Here is a 20,910-nt window from a genome sequence, read left to right as displayed (position 1 = left end):
ATCTGATTGGCTGGCAGTTCTCCTGTCCCAGCAGCTTTACCGGAATTAGCGGCCACTGCTGGGTCTACACAGACTCTCACAAAACAAAGCGTTGGTAACTCGGTGCAGGTGAATCAGGGGGGTCTCTTGGTGCAGCAAGGGGAAGCGGCCTAGGGAGGGGAGTGGGGACTGGGTTGAAAAGGTTGGAAGAGAGAGAAGGCACCCAAGGTGAGTGGGAGCTGTATAGCAAAGACCTGGAGGGAGGTGACATCCAATGGAGACATTCGATTTTCCCACCCAAAGCCCAAATGTGCTACCCTGCTGGGCTTTGCTCATAAACCACCGAAAACCTTTGAATCATGGAAAATGAGCTGTGTTCACCAGGAAAGTTCTGATTTAACACCTCATCATTGCTGTTTGTAGAGTAAAGAGAAGTGCAAAAGAGGGGAGGAAGTAAATAGGTGAGAAAGAAAATAGAAAATATTTGCATGGTCGATATCAATTGCATCCTTTGGAAGTGAAGCACCATTGAGATGTTTGTGACTTTTAGTCATGTAAGACAGTCTAGAATAGATCTTGATTTCTCGTGAACGAATGCATAGAAACACCACAACCTCTAGACTCCAATCTGACTTGGAACTATAACATCATTCCTTCAGTGTCACTGGGTCAAATTCCTAGGACTTCCTCCCTCACAGTACTTGGCTGTACCTCGAGCTCATGGGCTACAGCAGTTAAAAGCGGAGGTTCACCACCACTACCCCAAGGGTAATTAGATGCTGGCGGTCAGTGCTGTCCACATCCATGAAGAAATAAAAAACAACCTAGGCTCCAGGGTCAAACTCTGATAAAAAGGACGATTCATCTATATGAAGATAACATGTATTTAATTCTTTCCCTGCCTTGTACAAATATCAGAAAGGCTGTAGCATTTTTAGAGAAGCAAAGTGTTAATGTACAAGATATACTAATATATATCTGTAATGTCACCCAAATCTTCGCAAGACTTCCCCAAAGATGGAATGTTTCGACAAGTATTAGAAAGGGATTGTCAACCTTGCATGGCATTCGCCTATCTATTCAGTAATTTTAATGCTTATAATTTGTCAAAATACTTGGTCAAAACATTGAGAGTGAGTTATGGGTCCCATGCTACGATATAAGCCTGAAAATGGTTATTAGCACACTTAGCCAAGAGCACTTAACACATTCATATTGCATGCATTCTCCCATTATTTTAATGCAAGCTTAATGCTTTTGCTAAACTACCAGAGTGTCACATGAAAGTGTTGAGTATTCACCTAGTAATTTCAGCAGCAACTTCAAAACTATTAGTTTTAAAAAGGTTTGCATTAGGGGCCTAATGGTTCAGGAAATGCACCAAAGAAACGTATTTCTTGAAACATATGTTCAATTTATCCTCATTCGTTGGGTACTCAAAAAGTACTGTGGTGTTGCATTTGTTACTATGCATGAATTAGAACTAAGATGTAGTTGTTGGATCTGCGCCTGCATTCTGTTTGTACCTTGGGATGGTTTTCTATGTTAGATATGCTATGTAAAAGCAATTTGTCAATTCCACAAGTGCACAGGAGCAGCCTTGCTGAGGTAGGTTTTGTGTTACCCAACATATTGTCAAAAATAATTGCATCGTCAATTTTAAAAATTATTTGCAAAATTACAATATTAACTGGAGAGGCACCTGCACAGTACAACTTAAGAAAATAAATGTGCAGATACTGGCATTTTTGGTCTATCTCTGTGCTGCACATCCTATGTAAGAAAGGTGAGGCTCTGCCAGTACATTTTTCTAATACTTTAAATTTATGTGATTGGACAGCCAACATTCATTTATCATTTCTACTTGCCCTTCAGAAGGTGGTGGTGAGCTGTCTTGTTGAACTACTGACGCCCATGTAGGTTAGGTACACTCACAGCACTGTTAGGGAGGGCATTCAGGATTTTGAAATGAAAAAATGAAAATCGCTTATTGTCACAAGTAGGCTTCAATGAAGTTACTGTGAAAAGCCCCTAGTCGCCACATTCCGGCGCCTGTTCGGGGAGGCTGTTACGGGGATTGAAGCATGCTGCTGGCCTGCCTTGGTCTGCTTTCAAAGCCAGCGATTTAGCCCTGTGCTAAACAACCCATTTTGAACCAGCAACAGTGAAGGAATGGTGATATATTTCCAAGTCAGGATGATGAGTGGCTTGGAGGGGAACCTGCAGACGGTGGTGTTCAGATGCAGCTGTTGCTCCTGCCCTTCAAGGTGATAGAGATCATGGGTATGAAAGGTGCTGACAAAGGAGCTTTGGTAAGTTGCTTTTTGGTGCATTTTGTAGATGATGCACTACCGCTTCTCTGCATCAGTAGTGGAGGGAATGAATGTTTCAGGCAGTGGGTGCAGTGCCAATCAAGTGGACTGCTTTGACCTGGATGGTGTCAAGCTTCTTGTGTGTGTTGGAGAATATTCCATCACAGACCTGACTTGTGCCTTGTAGATGGTGGATGGGCTTTGGGGAGTCGGGAGATGAATTAGTCACCACAGAATTCCCAGCCTCTGCCCTGGTCTTGCATTTTTTTTCACATGGGATGTGGCTGTTGCCAGCATTTCTGCTCATCGTAAATTGCCATTGAACTGAGTGGCTTTGTAGGCCATTTCAAGGGGCAGTTAAGAGTCAACCAACCACATTGCTTTTGGTCTGGAGTCACATCTATCCAGATTTCCTCCCTTCAAGGACATTAGTGAGCAAGATGGATTTTCACATCAATCATTGATCACTGTAATGGTGACCATTACTGAATTAATTGAATTTAAATTCCACCAGCTGTGGTGGAATCGAATCCAGAGCCTGCTCTCCAGAACACTAGTCCAGCGACATTACCACTACACCACCATCTCCCACTCCTTGGAAAGTAATGAAGTAGGCCATATATTATAAGGATGTGGGCTGAAGATTCTCGACCAAGAAAGGCGACTTTCTTCTCTGTTTTATGTTGAGATACTTGATCCAACCTGGGTATAGCAGAATCCATTTACAAATCAGTAAGAAAGAATTGTATTTTATCTTTGTTTCCTTCCTTTTATAGCAGTGTTACCTAAATAGTGAATGCAAGTGACAGCTCAGTACTATGTTGGAACTCAAATGGAATTCATGGACATAACCCTGAACCTCGTCTGCTTTGATATTTGTGCTATTTGAGATAAATGGGTCTGTTACGGTCATCAGGAATCACTGTTTAAAAATAACATTTTTAAAACATGATCAGGGCAGCACGGTGGTGCAGTGGATAGCACTGCTGCCTCACAATGCAGAGGTCCCAGGTTCGATCCCAGCTCTGGGTTACTGTCCATGTGAAGTTTGCACATTCTCCCCATGTTTGCGTGGGTTTCGTTCCCACAACCCAAAGATATGCAGGGTAGGTGGATTGGCCATGCTAAATTGCCCCTTAATTGGAAAAACTGAACTGGGCGCTCTAAAATTTTTTTTTTTTTAAATGGTCAATGACACTTTTTCATGAAGGTTTGCATGAGTCCTGTTGATGATTTTCTCTCTCTGGAAATGTTTGTAAGTCTGAAAAATGTGCTAATGGAGAATTTTAAAATCAAATCAGAGAAGACGTAGCGCCTCAAAAGGAAGGACAGCTGAAAGTGGAACTTTGTCTTTAAGACAATTCCTGTGCATTTTACAGTGTCGGTATGTGTCATACGTATCTTTATTACATAGCATTTTCTTTGGTTTGTCTTTCAGGCTGTTTGCCAGGTTTCCTGCTACAAACAAAGAAATTGTCGTCATCTTATGAGGAGCGCCGTAAACAGGCTACAGCCATTGTCCTTCTTGGTGTCATTGGAGCAGAATTTGGTGCTGAGATTGAACCTCCAAAGCTGCCAACTCGAACTCGGAACACCAATCAGGTCCCAGAGGGCTTTGGACTGACCAGTGGAGGGTCCAATTATTCCCTAGCTAGACACACCTGTAAGTATTCAGGTTGCATTACATGCCTTTCTTGTTGGGAGCTGCAGAAATCCCAAGATTGGGTTTATTTTAAGCGACTGCTTTTGATGTTTTACGGTTCATGTTCCTACATTCTCATTTTGATACCTAACTGTTGCTGATAAGTATCGATGCAAATTTGATAAATTCAGGCATCTATTTAGTGTTTATGCATTATAGGTCCAACTGTAAAGCAACATCTCAACGTAAAGAGTATGCATTTTTCAGTCTTACCAAAGTCAATGGCACACCTGCCCTGTCGCTGGGGAATTCATCAGAGGATTCTGCCGAGAAGGCTGGAAAATCCTGCCCAAGGAAACAATATAGGCACCACGACTACGGTCTGAAATTGTTGAACTCAATGTTGAATGCTAAAGGCTGTAAAGCGTCTCGTTAAAAGATGAGATACCATTCCTTAAGCTTAGGTTGAGCTTCACTGGGACAGTGCAGTAGGCCGAGAACAGAGCGTCAGTTTGAGGGAAAGGTGGAGAATTAAAATGATAGGCAGCTAGGAGTTTGGAGTCAGGTTTCTGCCTCTGCTTTAGTTGTGTTGCAATTACAGACTAATTTCTGTATCTCATCAACGTTTACATGGGTAACATTAGCTAAACTAGGCATGTCCTGCTGAGATGGTGGTCCTGATAATGAAAACTTTTAAATGGAAGTAATCTAAAGATGGATCTTGAAGGTTCCAAGTGATGGGAAATGTGACTATTTCCTTTGTCAGCTTGTTTAATTGTGGGATTATCCTTGGGAAGAAAGATTGTCAGAATGCTGCCTTGGAAACAAATGCTCTTTGTAGTTAGTGTGGGTGGCGATCTCGTGTTTTGCCATTGCCAGGTGGAGCCAACAGAAGCCGACTTACACTTTTAGGAGGGCCACGCTCTCCCTCTTTGAGGGGCACCCATGTCACCTCCTTCTGGTGACGCGACAGCCTGCCCCAAGTGACGTCAAGCCCTGCTCAAGTCATGCTAAGCACTGTCTCCAATGACGTCAATGCCCTCCTGACCCCACCCACTCTCAGCTCACACAATACAAGCCACAAAAAAACCAAATCCGTGCTTCAGTGCTTTTTAACTTCGGGCCCAGCGACACTTCTACGTGGGCCCCTCTGGGTGGCGGCAGTGAGGTGCACGACCTCGAACCAGAGGGTGCTCTGTCCCAGCCACAAATTCTGGAGAGAAGCATTGAGGGACAAGGAGTCAGCCTGGAGGGGCCTCCAGAGATAGAGGTCCCCCGGCGTGTGACCCTCTCCCCCGCAAACAGCGTCAATCCAGGTTCTTTTCCATCAATGTCATGCCCAGTCCCCAAAAGAAAAGAGGCGGGGGGATAGTGAGGAAGTTGCCGCTGTCCCCCGAGCCGGGTGCTTCGGGGTCGGCCGGGATCCTAGAGGGCCCGTTGCACCCAGTACAATTTAGCACCCCGGACTTGTTCAATTTCTCAGGGGAGGGGTTCGGCGATAATCCCCTGCTTTTTAGGTTCTTAGCGGGTTATGGTTTGGAAGACCCTCTGTCCCAACCGCTGTCTTTGGGCACCTCTGCCACCATCCCGGACCTGCGTCCGGAGTTATTTTCGGGGCCTTCCAGTGACCAGGCGGCGGGGGCGGAGCAGGCATCTGCACCACCGCCTCCAGCTGGCCCGGGACCCTGGGAAGAGCCTGAGGAGATCCGGCCTATCGATGATCCCAGTGGCGTGATCAAGGCAGCCCTTGAGTTGTTTGGTGGGCCCGTGCCGCCCGCCGCACTGGATTTGGGCCCGGAGGGCGACGTCCGAAGGCTGTCAGCCGCCCAGTGTCGGGAGCGCAGGGTGCACGAGACGCTCCGCAGTGGGGTGCGGGTCTCACTTGTGCCTGACACTATGTCGCCCCTCACCCCCTCTGGGGAACTCCCAGAATCTGGCACATGTTTTTCTGTCTCTGTAGATAGTTCAGGCAGTGCCCTATGGGCCCCACTTCCACCAACACCCTGACTCCCTCCCTCCCCACCACCCTCCTTTCCCCTCTCTTCTTCCTCCCCCCCCCCCCCCTTTCCCTTCTGTTGGTACAGAGGCGAGGGTATCTGGTCTCTCCAGTGCAAAGTTTAGTGCTTGTACCATTTGTTTTTTGTAGAAACGTGTTGTGAACTGCTTTAATAATCAGAGTATCCACCCCCTGCCCCTCCCCGTACATTGGTACTGAGGGGAGGGTTCACTGTTTCTCCAACACAAAATGAGTGTTTGTACCATTTGGCCTTATATATATTTTTTACTGTTTTAATAAAAAGATATCTAAGAGCAAGTTTGTAATTGATTAATTGAAATCCACAATGCAAGCCACTAAATCCCCAAATGACTGCTTAACTGCTTTAGTGCTCTTTAACCTATGAGAAGAAGCCTGTAATTCATTTATTTAAATCCAAGCCTACCTGTTGTCAGCAGTGGGTGTGGGCAGCAAGTTAGCACCATGATTAGCACTGTTGCTTCACATCTCTAGGGTCCCAGATTCAATTCCCGGCTTGGGTCACTGTCTGTGTGGAATCTGCACGTTCTCCCCGTGTCTGCATGGGTTTCCTCCGGGTGCTCCAGTTTCTTCCCACAAGTCCCAAAAGTTAGGTGAATTGGACATTCTGAATTCTCCCTCTATGTACCCGAACAGGTGCCGGAATGTGGCGACAAGGGGCTTTTCACAGTAACCTAATTGCAGTGTTAATGTAAGCCTACTTGTGACAATAAAGATTATTATAAGATTATGACAGTAGAGATAGTCAATATTGTGATCTGTGTGTCTTGAAGCTGGCAAACATGGACTGGCTGAAGAGCAACAGAACAGAGAAATCAGGTGATGATATGACTACATCACAGGCCAGTGCAGGACAGAATGAGCCGGAAAAAGTCCAGTGCAGGAACAAATACTCCAACGAAGTGGAGTGTCCAGTCCAAGTTTAATATTGCTGACAACAGTCTGGCGGGATTCCATTCTTTGTCCAGAAGAGAAGAGATTTTCTGAAGTCCAGTATTGAGAACGATGGGGAATGGGGGTTACTCACTGGCCGTAACTGTCTGTTACAGCACGGTGACACAGTGGCTTCACAGTGCCAGGGTCCCAGGTTCGATTCTCTGCTGGATCACTGACTGTGCGGAGTCTGCACGTACTCCCCGTGTCTGTGGGTTTCCTCCGGGTGCTCCGGTTTCCTCCCACAGTCCAAAGATATGCAGGTTATGTGGATTGGTCATGCTAAATTGCCCTTAGCGTCCAAAAAGGTTAGGAGAGGTTATTGGGATAGGATGGAAGTGAGGGCTTAAGTGAGTTGGTGCAGACTCGATGGGCCGAATGGCTTCCTTCTACACAGTATGTTCTACGTCTATGTTTGTGACCACCAGCCATTTTATCAGACCAGCACGTATTCTCTTTTGAAGAACAGAATTTAGACTGGAGAACATGGGAGAGGGGACAGTTTTTTTCAGATTTTCTTGCTTCATCAGTTGTTAGCAATCCATGGGAATTTAGATAACTTTTCTTCACTTTTTCTTCACAATATCATCAATAATATTATTGTAGGTAAAATCTTGTAAGGATGCATTTTCAATAGTCAGCATTATAAAATGTTCCAGAGTCATTGTACTTCACAGATTTTTCACACAAGAAAGAAAGTTCACCAGAAGCATTTGTGACAGGTAGTGTTAAAAATATTTTCAGAATGATTTCCACATTTGGAAAGGTTGCCTGCAAACCATCACATACAAGTCTGTACAAATCATGATGATCTCGAAGCACAGAGCTCATCATTATTGATGAAATTAATGAATAATTTGACTTCACCTTCAAAAAGATTTGTCTATTTTCTCCTGGTAGAATTCAATTAATCTCTGACTGCAGTGGCTCTTAGAATTCTCATCCCAACTTTTGTTGAAAAGGCACCAAGATTATGGAAAGAAATTCCAACAGTTTTCTTCAAAGATTTATTTCTACTCTGCATTGCACCATTATTATGCCACAAAAATCATTGACAGTCTTAACAATGATCTTCTCTTTTCCTTTTAAAGTGATTTAATTATCTCAAGTTTCATCAAAAAATAACACCCTATGTCTTGTATGCTTCTCATCATCAGAGAGATGAATATTTGTTAACGTTAGTGCCTCTGCTTCCACTGATGTATAGCCATTTTGAACTTCCACAACAAGACCTCGAACTGAGGCTAACAATTCTGAAGTGTTCAATAAAATTGTTTATTTTGCAGCAATTTGCTGGCAGCATATTGTAATTTTTATACGTCTCTGCTAAGGATTTTGCTTCGGCTTTCACACGTGATTTCTCTGATTTCGATTTGGTGATGTCTGATGAGCATTCTTTTATATCGACAAAGTTAATCTAAAAGCCAAAATAGCTTCTGCACAAGTGGACTACCTTGTGTCAAAATTTCTTTTGACTGTCAAAGATTTTCCATGTGCCTGCTCCAAGCGTGTTTGCAGCACATTTCACCAATGTGTGGAAACAAAGGTGAAGTCCACTTTTGAACAAAATTCCAAAAATATGCAGCTGCCTCACACAATTCAGCTACTGCAATGCAGATTAAATTCAAGGGGTGACTGAGACATGAGATGAAATAACGCACAGAGGTTTGAATTGTTTAGTCTTACCTGTAGACCTGAATATTTTCCTGCCATATTTGCAGCATTATCGAAGCTGTGTCCACAACAGTTTTTGATGTCCAAATCTAAATTTGCAAAGATTCCCCAAACAGCTCTCTCCAGGCACTCATAAGTGTGTGACTGTAGCTGGACAAAACCAAGAAATCACTCCAGAACATCACCATCGTTGGTTACAAAACTTACAGGGGCTGGTTTAGCACACTGGGCTAAATAGCTGGCTTTTAAAGCAGACCAAGGCAGGCCAGCAACACGGTTCAATTCCCGTACCAGCCCCCCTGAACAGGCACTGGAATGTGGCGACTAGGGGCTTTTTGCAGTAACTTCATTTGAAGCCTACTTGTGACAATAAGCGATTTTCATTTCATTTTCATTCAAAATTAATGTTAATTGGTCTACATGACTCACAACTGATGTTGAATCAACTATTCTGGAATAGTATTTGCCGTCTTTTACTTCATTAGTGAATTGATTTCTGAGCCACTCTGCCATTATAGTGATGAACTCATCGTAGATTCTTTGCGTTTAAAACGTTGGTCTTCCCTGAGCCACATCATAACTTTTCAAATGCTCTTTGAGAAGCTTGCCAAATCACTGAGAGATTCAAGGCAGCTAAAAAATTACCTCTTCGATTTGACAATGATGACTCATCATGATCTCTTAAAGAAAGTCCCAAGGAAGACAGCAGTTTGACTGTGGCAACAATACATCTCAGCACTTTCTTCCAATAAGTATACTCCTCCTCAAACTGAGCTGATCACGCAGAATCAATTCTTCCAGATAATTTACATCTTTGGACGAAAGCGCACACTGCCTTAATATGACTTTTGGAAGTTTCATGATCGGTATCTCTTCCAATATTTTTCCAGTTAGAATACCCATTGACAAATGATTATTTCTCCTTACTAGGGTCAGGGAATAATTGGAAACTTAACAGTAAACTGCCTTAGAGGTATCTGAAAGATTTCAGTTTTCTGTCATGCCATTTCACTTCACCCTCTCAAAATCTCATGAAGACTTCCAAACTGCTTTCGGCTTTGAACCTCAAACACTTTTCTCAAATTGTCCATGTTACCCAAGTTGTCTGGTCTTTATTGCAAAATATCCAATCATACCCAGTGGGACAGATTTTGGCCGTAAGGCGATGTCTTTCAGATAGGTTTCTTCCCTCACTTCTGTAGAACAATGTGTTTGAGCAGCATCTTGTTTTTCAATTCTCATTTCAAGTCCACGTCTTCTTCAGGATTTTCACGCAATGTATTGCCTCTGGAAATCGGCAGGGCGAAATATCAGACAAGTCACCAAAACCTTTAGTGGATGTTGTTGAGGATGAATGTGCAGGTCGGGTACCTATTAATGTAAAATGTCAAACTGTCTTTTGCCTAGCTTCAGACTCTTGCCTTGCCTTCAACGTTCTGCATTTTTGACTGCCAAATTCATAGTGTTTCTTCATATTGACTGATCTGTTTTGATTTCAACAAATATGAATTTTCAGAAAGAACAGGCTTCTTTGCCCTCAGCCCTGGTCTGGAAGTTGAATCATCCCTGCAGCTGCTGCTCTTTATGATCTAAGCTTGCAGGTGTACCAGTGGTGGCTCACTGGCTGCTGCTGCTGGCTATCTGGCCTGGTCTCTGCTCTCATCCTCGCTGGTCCAGTTGCCGCCAGGCCTCTCACTCAGCCCTGGCCCTTAGCTCTGGTCGAGTCACCCCACTAACCATTACTCCATGATAACCACAAAACTGACACTTGCCTGGCCCTCACACCTCCCGACTGCTCACCTCTTGCTCGGGTGGCTGGGCCTCGAGCCTCGATGACCACATGTGCTCCTGACTGAATGCCTGGCAGCTGCTAGGTGCTAGCTTTATCTGGCCTGTCCTGGCCTCTAAGCTTTCTTTAGTTGGTTCTCCACCTGCCTTCCTCAGCCTTGGCCTGGAGGTCAAGAGTCACCCTGCTGCTCCCCTCAACAGCCACAGACCAGCGCCTCCTCGCATCGCTGAAGGTTTTGCAAACTCAAACCCCGATGTACGGTCGCCGACCTCATTTTGTTTCAGGCTGCCGGGCCGAATGTCAGAAATGTGGCTTCACTGCTGCTTTACTCATTGGAGGTTCAGAAACTTCACACCAGACAATCAGGAGATCCGTCTGAACTGCTCCATGTCTCCACCACCCCTCAACGTCTGGCACAATGATTTCCTGCTCCAAAGGGGAGTCCACCAATCAGCCCAATGTTGTTCTGTATTGCCTGCTGATAGACTCAAGAATGAGCCTTTTAGCACATTAGGAGTTACCAGGCTCTGATTGGTGCTCCCACACCGCAGTCACCTCGCCATATCAGGCCCCCCCCATTGTTCGGGGTCCCAGGCTGCAACACTGTGTGTTTCATTGTTAGTCTGCCTCTGGGAGGCAGGTTCTTGTTTCTGTCAAATCCTATGAGTCCCTTTCAGATTTTATAGAACGTGGTCAGTTTATTTGATTCCCTCCTTTGCTGTAGTGAATTCCATTCCAAATCTTTGATCAAGGATGTGACACATTTATCAATGACCTAGAGGAAGGCGCAGACGATACTAAAGTCGGTGGTGTTGTCGATAGTGTGGAAGGATGTAGCAGGTTACAGAGGGATATAGATAAGCTGCAGAGCTGGGCTGAGAGGTGGCAAATGGAGTTTAATGTAGAGAAGTGTGAGGTGATTCACTTTGGAAGGAATAACAGGAATGCGGAATATTTGGCTAATGGTAAAGTTCTTGAAAGTGTGGATGAGCAGAGGGATCTAGGTGTCCATGTACATAGATCCCTGAAAGTTGCCACCCAGGTTGATAGGGTTGTGAAGAAGGTCTATGGAGTGTTGGCCTTTATTGGTAGAGGGATTGAGTTCCGGAGTCAGGAGGTCATGTTGCAGCTGTACAGAACTCTGGTTCGGCCGCATTTGGAGTATTGCGTACAGTTCTGGTCACCGCATTATAGGAAGGACGTGGAGGCTTTGGAGCGGGTGCAGAGGAGATTTACCAGGATGTTGCCTGGTATGGAGGGAAAATCTTATGAGGAAAGGCTGATGGACTTGAGGTTGTTTTCGTTGGAGAGAAGAAGGTTAAGAGGAGACTTAATAGAGGCATACAAAATGATCAGGGGGTTGGATAGGGTGGACAGTGAGAGCCTTCTCCCGCGGATGGAAATGGCTGGCACGAGGGGACATAACTTTAAACTGAGGGGTAATAGATATAGGACAGAGGTCAGAGGTAGGTTCTTTACGCAAAGAGTAGTGAGGCCGTGGAATGCCCTACCTGCTACAGTAGTGAACTCGCCAACATTGAGGGCATTTAAAAGTTTATTGGATAAACATATGGATGATAATGGCATAGTGTAGGTTAGATGGCTTTTGTTTCGATGCAACATCGTGGGCCGAAGGGCCTGTACTGCGCTGTATTGTTCTATGTTCTATGTTCTACTGCAATACAATAAGATCCCGCCTTTCACGACTTCCTGGTTCGCATTTTCACTTACCCACACCTTGTACTTTGGACATCGCACATTGTATATCCCGTTGCCTGAGCAATGTTCGCTCATCCACATTTGAAATATCCGAATCTCTGCACTGATTCTTTGACAAGTACATCCTTTGAACACAGCTCGAGTGTGAGATTGGTTGATTTACTATAACAGTAGGAATAGACTGGATAAAATTGCTTCCCTTGGTGAAGAATTCCAAAACAGGGAATGTAGATTCAATATAAGTGGCAGAAGGTGTAGAGGGGACATGAGGCAGAACCTTTTCACGCTGAGGGTAGTGGGAGTCTGGAATTCGCTGTCCAAGTTGGTAGTGGAGGCAGAGACCAAATTTCCCCCTTCTGTGCTGTAACTTTTCTGTGGTTCTATGAATTGGATATTCGGTGATTTGTCTTTTCTCACTGATTACTGGCTCTGAAATACAGGTAGGTGTAGTGAGGGGGCGGCGGGGGGGGGTGGGGGGGGGGGGGGGGGGGGGGAGAGAAATGGAATCGGAGAGGAATTTCCCAGGATATATTTAACCTTTGTTGGCCCAGGGATTTTCTCTTTTTCCTTGACCACAATTTTTAAATGGCTTGAAAATAAAACTGCCAGTGCTGGAAATCGGATACAAAAGCTAAATTGTGGAGTATACACAGCAGGTGAAACATACACAGCATAACAGCTTCAGTGAACAGAAACAGATTACTGTGGAGCACTCGAACTGTCTAAACCAATGCTGCGCTTGCGTGGCTGGAACGTGTCTAATTGAGTCCCATTCAAAATCATATTCCTCCTTTGTGATTTTGCTATTTGTGAGGCTTCATGGGAATGTAACCCCGATGAACGGCGGGACTTGACTGTATTTCCTGTATCTCACCATGTAAGGATCCACCACACAATTGGTATATTCCAGGACTGGATGAACAAATATTTGGTAAGCGATAATTCTGATATTTTTATTGCAGTACCAAAAATTCCACCTTAGAATCCTTTTTGTTTTGGATGTTATCCGCTGACTGCAGAATCCCAGCTGAAGATTGTTTTTAAGATCAACCCCCAGGTATGGTTGTGTGTCTACCTGTTGGAGAATTTGATCACACAACTTAAAGCTTACCTTGGGCGAAATTCTCTGGAAACGGCGCGATGTCCGCCGACTGGCGCCCAAAACGGGGAAAATCAGACGGGCAACGCGCCGCCCCAAAGGTGCGGAATGCTCCGCGTCTTTGGGGGCCGAGCTGCAACCTTGAGGGGCTAGATCGGCGCCGGACGAATTTCCGCCCCGCCAGCTGGCGGAAAAGGCCTTTGGTGCCCCGCCAGCTGGCGCGGAAATGACATCTCCGGGCGGCGCATGCGCGGGAGCGTCAGCGGCCGCTGACGACATTCCCGCGCATGCGCAGTGGAGGGATTCTCTTCTGCCTCCGCCATGGTGGAGACCGTGGCGGAGGCGGAAGGGAAAGAGTGCCCCCATGGCACAGGCCCGCCCGCGGATCGGTGGGCCCCGATCACGGGCCAGGTCACCGTGGGGGCATCGCCCCGGCCAGATCGCCCCGCGCCCCCCCCCCCAGGACCCCGGAGCCCGCCCGCGCCGCCTTGTCCCACCGGTAAGGTAGGTGGTTTAATTTACACCGGCGGGACAGGCATTTTAGCGGGGGGTCTTCGGCCCATCCGGGCCGGAGAATCGCAGGGGCGGGACCGCCAACCGGCGCGGCGCTATTCCCGCCCCCGCCGAATATCCGGTGCCGGAGACTTCGGCAACCAGCGGGGTGGGATTCACGCCAGCCCCCGGCGATTCTCCGACCCGGCGGGGGGTCGGAGATTCTCGCCCCTAATGTTAGAGCCTCTTTGTTGGTGTTGCACATGGTGTAAGATGTTTTGCCATTCTGTGCCATCTCCCATTGGTCCTACCATTATTTGCAAACCCAGAAGATCATCTTACATAAAAACATACATAGAAAATAGAAGCAGGAAAGGCCATTTGGCCCTTCGAGCCTACTCTGCCATTCATTATGATCATGGCTGATCAAGTTCAATAGTCTAATCCCGCCTTCCCTTTAGCCCTAAACGTTATATCTAATTCCTTCTTAAAATTGCACAATGTTTTGGCCTTAACTACTTTTTGTAGTAGTGAATTCCACAGATTCACCACTCCCTGGGTGAAGAAATTTCTTCTCACCTCAGTCCTAAAAGGTTTACCCCTTATCCTCAAACTATGACCCCCTAGTTCTGGACTCCCCTATCATCAGGAACATTTTTTCTGAATCTACCCTGTCTAACCCTGTTGGAATTTTATATGGTTCTATGAGATCCCCTCTCACTCTTCTAAACTCCAATTAATGCAACCCTGATGGATGTATGACAGTCCCGCCTGCCCAGGAATCAGCCTGGTAAACTTCATTGCACTCCCTCCATAGCAAGAACATCCTTCCTCAGATAAGGACATCAAAACTGCACACAACACTCCAGGTGTGGCCTCACCAATGCCCTTTACAACTGCAGTAAAGCATCCCTATTCCTATAATCAGATCCTCTCACTGTGAAGGCCAACATATCATTTGCCTTCTTTTATGAGGGCCACGAAGAATCCAGCACGAGTTCTAAGGATACAAAGTAATAACATTTATTTACAATAACATATATATATATATATATAATATATATAACAGCAGCAGCAACTTCCCTTGCTGCACACAGCTTCCTGCTGGTTCCTAAACTGGCCAGCTTTATTTATACTAGGGGTTTACTAATGATTTCTCCACCCCCCTCATTGGGGAAGCTCATACTCCCACAGGATTGCGGGATTGTCATTAGTCCCCAGCCAATGGTAAGCAGGCAGGTTATAACATCCCTTCCCCCCCCCCCCCCCCCCCCAAGTCCAAGGAATCCACCGAAGACCCTGGCGAAGGAGGGCGTCGGACTCGTTTTGCCGCAGGCCGGACACCATTTGCACGCGGCGCTGGATCAGGTGGCGTGTAACGAGACGGAGACCGGCGCTTCCGTGATGAACGTCGTGACGGTTGTACATCCACGGCCCGTGGACCCGAGGATTCCCCCTCTGATGCGTCCTGTGTCTCCATCTCGGAGTCAGAGTCTGCTGCCTCCGTCATGTCAGCGTCTCTATCTCCATTTGGTTCTGTAACGACCTGCGCAGACTTTGAGTGAGGCACCAGTGGAAGATTGTGAGGACTACCTTCCCTTGTCTCTGGTCTCTGCGGCTGTAGAAATGAGCTCCGGGGGCGGGAAATCTTTGGAGCGGATAGTCTTCTGGACCGAACGTGGTCTACATGTTTGCGCTGGAGACGACCCTGGGCTTGCACCTGGTAAGATATAGGGCCCGTTTGGCGGAAGATTACGCCAGGAACCCACTGGGCACCACCAGCAAAATTCCGAACGAACACTGGGTCACCGGGCGCAAACTGCCGAATCGGCCGATGCCGAGAAAATCCCTGCACCTGCCGTTCTTGTGTGCGGCGTACTTTTGCGCCAATGTCTGGGAAAACCATACTAAGGCGGGTGCGAAGTCTCCGACCCATTAGGAGTTCTGCGGGAGCTACCCCAGTCACCGCATGGGGGGTGGTCCTATACGTAAACAAAAAGCGAGCCAGTCTCGTGTCCATTGATCCGGAAGACTGCTTCTTTAGTCCTCTTTTGAATGTCTGCACTGCCAACCCATTTGAAGCCGGGTGGTAAGGGGCAGTGCGGATATGGCGTCTGCCGTTCATCGTCATGAACCTCGCAAACTCCTCACTCGTGAATGGAGTGCCGTTATCCGTGACCAGCACCTCGGGGAGGTCATGCGTGCTAAAGGACAAACGCATCTTTTCAATTGTTGCGCAGGACGTTGTACCCTGCATCTTATGCACCTCTAACCATTTAGACTGGGCGTCGATTAATAGAAGGAACATGGATCCTTGAAAAGGGCCTGCGAAATCTGCATGCAAGCGTGCCCAGGGCCGCCCTGGCCATTCCCAGTGATGTAGGGGCGCGGCCGGCGGAAGCTTCTGATGCTCCTGGCAAATGGAGCAGTTTTGGACCACCTTCTCAATGTCGGTGTCGAGACCTGGCCACCAGACATAACTCCGGGCCAACATTTTCATTTTGGTCACACCTGGATGCCCATTGTGCAAGTCTCTCAGTATCAGCTCCTGGCCTTTTTCCGGGACAATCACACACTCCCCCCCCCCCCCACACACAAGAGGATGCCGTCTTCCACGCTGAATTCTGACAGCTTGGAGGAAAATGCCCGCAACTTGCCTGGGAGCTGTCTATGCTGCCCACCATACAGGACTATGTGCCGAACCTTTGACAGGACTGGCTCCGTCTGGGTCCACGGATCTGTGATGCCGTGACAGGCAAGGTGTCCATCAAATCTAGGGTTGCAACCACCTCGCCGGTCGTGGGGGTCGACATGGGGCCGGTAGATAAAGGCAATCGGCTCAGTGCATCGGCATTTGCTACCTGCGTTCCTGGTTTGTGCTCCAGAGAATACTCGTATGCAGCAAGCAACAAAGCCCAGCGCTGGATCCGTGGGGCAGCAATGGGCGGTATTGGCTTATCCTCTCAGAAAAGTCCCAGCAGAGGCTTATGATCAGTCACGATCGTGAAATGACGGCCATACACGTACTGGTGAAAGCGTTTCACCGCAAAAACCACTGCCAGGCCCTCCTTCTCGATCTGTGCGACTTTTTCTCCGCTGCAGTCAATGTGCGGGAGGCGAAAGCTATCGGTCGCTCGGCCCCGTTCTCCATCTTGTGGGACAGGACGGCCCCAATACCATACGGGGATGCATCACATGTGACGAGCAAAGGCTTTCCAGGATCATAGTGGGTTAGTAACCCAGACGACGACAATTGTTGCTTTACCCGCCGGAAAGCGGTTTCTTGCGGCTGACCCCAAACCCTGGTGTGATTTTTCTTGAGTGAAGGTGCAACGGGGCCAGCATGGTTGCCAGATTGGGGAGGAACTTCCCGTAATAGTTTACGAGACCGAGAAAAGAACGAAGATGCGAAGTGTCAGTCGGGGCGGGGGCCTGTTGTATCGCACGCACCTTCTCTGCGACGGGGTGCAAACCTTCGCGGTCCACCCGATAACCTAGGTAGACTACTTCCTTTGCCTGAAATACGCACTTTGTGCGACGTAAACGGACTCCAGCCTCTGAAAAGTGTCTAAGCACAGCCTCCAGATTTTCCAAATGTTCCTGCTCCGACGTCCCTGTAATCAAAACGTCATCTAAGTAGACAGCAACACGTGGTAAACCTCTCAAAATGCCCTCCATAACACGTTGAAAAATAGCGCAGGCAGGGGATACTCCAAAGGGCAACCGTGTATATTCATACAGGCCCCGGTGTGTATTAATCGTTACATATGGTCGGGAGGCAAGGTCCAGCTCCAACTGTAGGTAGGCGTGACTCATATCTAATTTTGTGAAGGAGAGTCCGCCTGTAGAGATCCTCAATGCGAGGCATTGGATATCGGTCGAGTCGGGAAGCCGTATTCACTGTAAGTTTATAGTCGCCACACAAGCGAACTGTGGCATCTGGCTTCATTACAGGTACAATTGGTGCTGCCCAGTCAGCAAAACGGACGGGCCTGATAATACCCAAACTCTCCAAACGAGTGAGCCCCCCTTCTACCTTCTCAAGCAAGGCGTAAGGCACCGGGCGCGCCCGGAAATAGCGTGGCGTGGCTCCTGGTTCGACTTGGATACGGGCTACGGCCCCTTTTATTTTCCCCAAACCAGGCTGGAATACATCTGGGTATCGTCCTAGCACCTCAGTCAACCCTTCAGAAACTGTTTGGAGGATGTGCTGCCATTGCAACAGCAAATGGCGCAACCAGTCCCGACCCAACAGGCGGGGCCCATGGCCGCGCACCACGATAAGTGGGAAACGCCCCTCCTGGCATCCATAAACAACAGGGGTCATTGTAGTTCCTGCAATGTCCAGTGGTTCCCCCGTGTAGGTGGCCAACCTGGCCTGTGAGTCGGTTAATGTAAGGGTCTGTATACCCTGCTTGATGCGGTCGAATGTCCTCTGGGCGATCACGGAGACCGCTGCACCAGTGTCCAACTCCATCTCAAGCGGGTGACCATTGACCCGTACTGTCACCTTAATGGGGGCCACATGGGGAGCTGCCACACAATGCAGCTGCAGGCAGTCGTCCTGCGTTTCCACGTCCTCAGGAGTAGCCGCCGCAGGTTCATCCACAAGGAAGGTACAGCCCCTGGGCTGGTCCCAGTTATGGCCCCTGGGCTGGTCCCAGTTTCGGTCAGAACGACGGCGCCTCTGGCGCCCCCAGGACCGGCGTCCGCGATGGGGTCGGCGCCTACAAGTTTGACACTGACATGGATCCTCATCCATTGGTTCTGGAGAAGGCTCCCTTCGGGGAGGAATATCCGACGGCCACTGGCGTCGGTCCGGACTTCGCCTCGCCCAAGGTACCGCAGGAGTGCGGGGGGACGTTTTCGGACGGAAGGGGTTGCGCCCCAAGGCATGCGCTTCCATTCCCTGTAGCTCCTGCACTCCTCGTTCTGCGCTCTCGCGGGACAATACTATTTGATTTGCCTGTTGAAAAGTCAATGTTGGTTCAGCTAACAACTTTCTCTGGGTGGCCGCATTGTTAATACCGCATACCAAACGGTCGCGTAACATTTCTGACAAGGTCTCACCATAGTCACAGTACTCCGCAATCCTGCGTAGCCTGGATAGAAAATCGGCAAGGGATTCTCCAGGGGTCGTCTCAGCGGTATTAAACCGGTAACGCTGGACTATCGTGGACGGAGTTGGGTTAAAATGTTGCCCCACTATATTCACAAGTTCATCAAACGTTTTGGTGTCCGGCGCAGCTGGGTACGTAAGGCTCCTAATCACCCCAAACGTATGCGGGCCGCAGGCGGTGAGCAATATGACCACATGGCGCTCGTTTTCGGTGATATAGTTTGCCCAGAAATAGTAACGCATCCGTTGTGCGTACTGGTTCCAGCTTTCCAGGGCAGCATCAAAAACATCCAAACGTCCGTACAGAGGCATGGTATAAAAGAAAACAACTTCCAACCTGTATCCAACAACAATCCAGGGAGGTGGCTTCAGCAGTGTAGACAGCAATTCACTTTAACCCTCATCGCCAGTTTTGAAGAATCCAGATCAAGTTTTAAGGATACCAAGTAATAACATTTATTTACAATAACATATATATATAACAGCAGCAGCAACTTCCCTTGCTGCACACTCCTTCCTGCTGGTTCCTAAACTGGCCAGCTTTATTTATACTTGGAGTTTACTAATGGTTTCTCCGCCCCCCTCATTGGGGAAGCTCATACTCCCACAGGATTGTGGGATTGTCATTAGTCCCCAGCCAATGGTAAACAGGCAGGTTATAACACCTTCCTTACTGCCTGCTGTATCCGCGTGCTTACTTTCAGCGACTGGTGCCCGAGGACACCAAGGTCTCGCTGAATATCCACCTCTCTCAATTTACACCCATCCAAATAATAATCTGCCTTCCCATTTTTGCTGCCATAATCAGCCTTTCTCTTTTTGCTATCTCTGTTACTTTTTAACTTGTTGGAAAAGCCTTTTATGTATGTCAAGAAGAGTAATGTTCCCTGCAACATTCCGGAGAGGACATCTTTAGTCTTCTGTTGGTAGCCAAGAACAGTATCCAATTTAATAATGGCTGCCTCATTACATTTTAGTGAAATTTGGCCAAGAACCTTTCATGAGGAACCTTGTCAAAGGCATTTCAGAAATCTAGTTTTGCCTTGTGAGTAGCCTTTGAAGGCTTGAAGCTAGGTCATCGACAGTCTGCAAATGCTTTGTTTAACCATATATTTTCGACTGAAAACCATGCTGACTATCTACCAGGGTATTGTAAGTGTCAAAATGCTTTATGACATGGGTATGAACAATATGTTCAAGCAATTTGTAAATGATGCTGGTGGGAGATCCTGACCTGGAGTTTTCAGACTGACTTTTCTCCACTTTTTTGAATATGCCTTCTGCACTGTAAATTCTATGATCTATTCTATGTGCTCACTGGTCTGGCAAGTACCTCGCGTTGATTGACACTTGAAAGACTTGTGCACCTAACAAAGGTATTACACACGAACATACAAATTAGGTGTAGGTCTCTCTGCCCCTCAGGCTTGCCCCACCATTCAATAAGATAATGGCTGAATGGCACGCTGGTGCATTTCTTAGTCCTGCTGCCTCACGGTACCGAGGACCCGGGTTCGATCCTGCCCAGGGTCACTGTGCAGAGTTTGCACATTCTCCCCTGTCTGCGTGGTCTCATTAAAAAAAAATAATATCATGGTTGATCTGCTTGTAATGTTAATCCCACATTCTTGCCAACCTCCCCAATAACCTTTCACCCGTTGTTAATCAATGATCTATCAATGATCTATCAAAATATTCTCAGACTGCTTCTGCTGCCTTTTGAGGAAGAGAGTTCCAGAGACTCCCAACCCTCGAGAGAGAAAAATATTCTTCCCTTCTCTGTCTCAAATGTCATATTTTTAAACAGTGACCCCTAGTTCTCTCTTCTCCGAAAAGAGGAAACCTCCTCGCCACATCCACATTGTCAATACCCATCAATATCTTAAAGGTTTCAATCAAGTCGCCTCTTATCCTTCTGAACTCTAGTGCATGCAAACCTAACCTTTCCTCATAAGACAACCTGCCCATTCCTGGTATGTGTTCTGCAAAGTGGTCACCCAATCTGCACTTGATTGACGCTGTGGTTTAGATGGTTAAAGCTCCTGTCTTGTAAACAGGAGATCCTGAGTTCGAATCTCAGCAGTGCTTTCATACCTTTCAGTTAAAGTAACTAGATT

General features: G+C 47.3%; 1 protein-coding gene and 1 non-coding gene across 4 annotated transcripts in view; both read left to right on the top strand.

Annotated features, from left to right (window-relative positions):
- The window catches only part of wdr7 (WD repeat domain 7), a 1,110,115-nt gene that overhangs the window by 695,384 nt on the left and 393,821 nt on the right, over window positions 1-20,910 (top strand). For all 3 annotated transcript variants that reach the window (XM_072497366.1, XM_072497365.1, XM_072497364.1), the window contains one exon: window positions 3,730-3,954. In XM_072497366.1, the coding sequence (XP_072353467.1) occupies window positions 3,730-3,954 (225 nt within the window). The remainder of the gene's footprint in view (window positions 1-3,729; window positions 3,955-20,910) is intronic.
- trnat-ugu (transfer RNA threonine (anticodon UGU)) lies at window positions 20,808-20,884 on the top strand. The gene has a single exon. It is a non-coding gene; the product is annotated as a tRNA-Thr (tRNA).

Source organism: Scyliorhinus torazame, chromosome 3 (assembly GCF_047496885.1).
Source record: "Scyliorhinus torazame isolate Kashiwa2021f chromosome 3, sScyTor2.1, whole genome shotgun sequence".
NCBI lineage: Eukaryota > Metazoa > Chordata > Chondrichthyes > Carcharhiniformes > Scyliorhinidae > Scyliorhinus > Scyliorhinus torazame.
The sequence above is the reverse complement of the archived record's forward strand: the minus strand, read 5'-3'. Positions and strand labels throughout refer to the sequence as shown.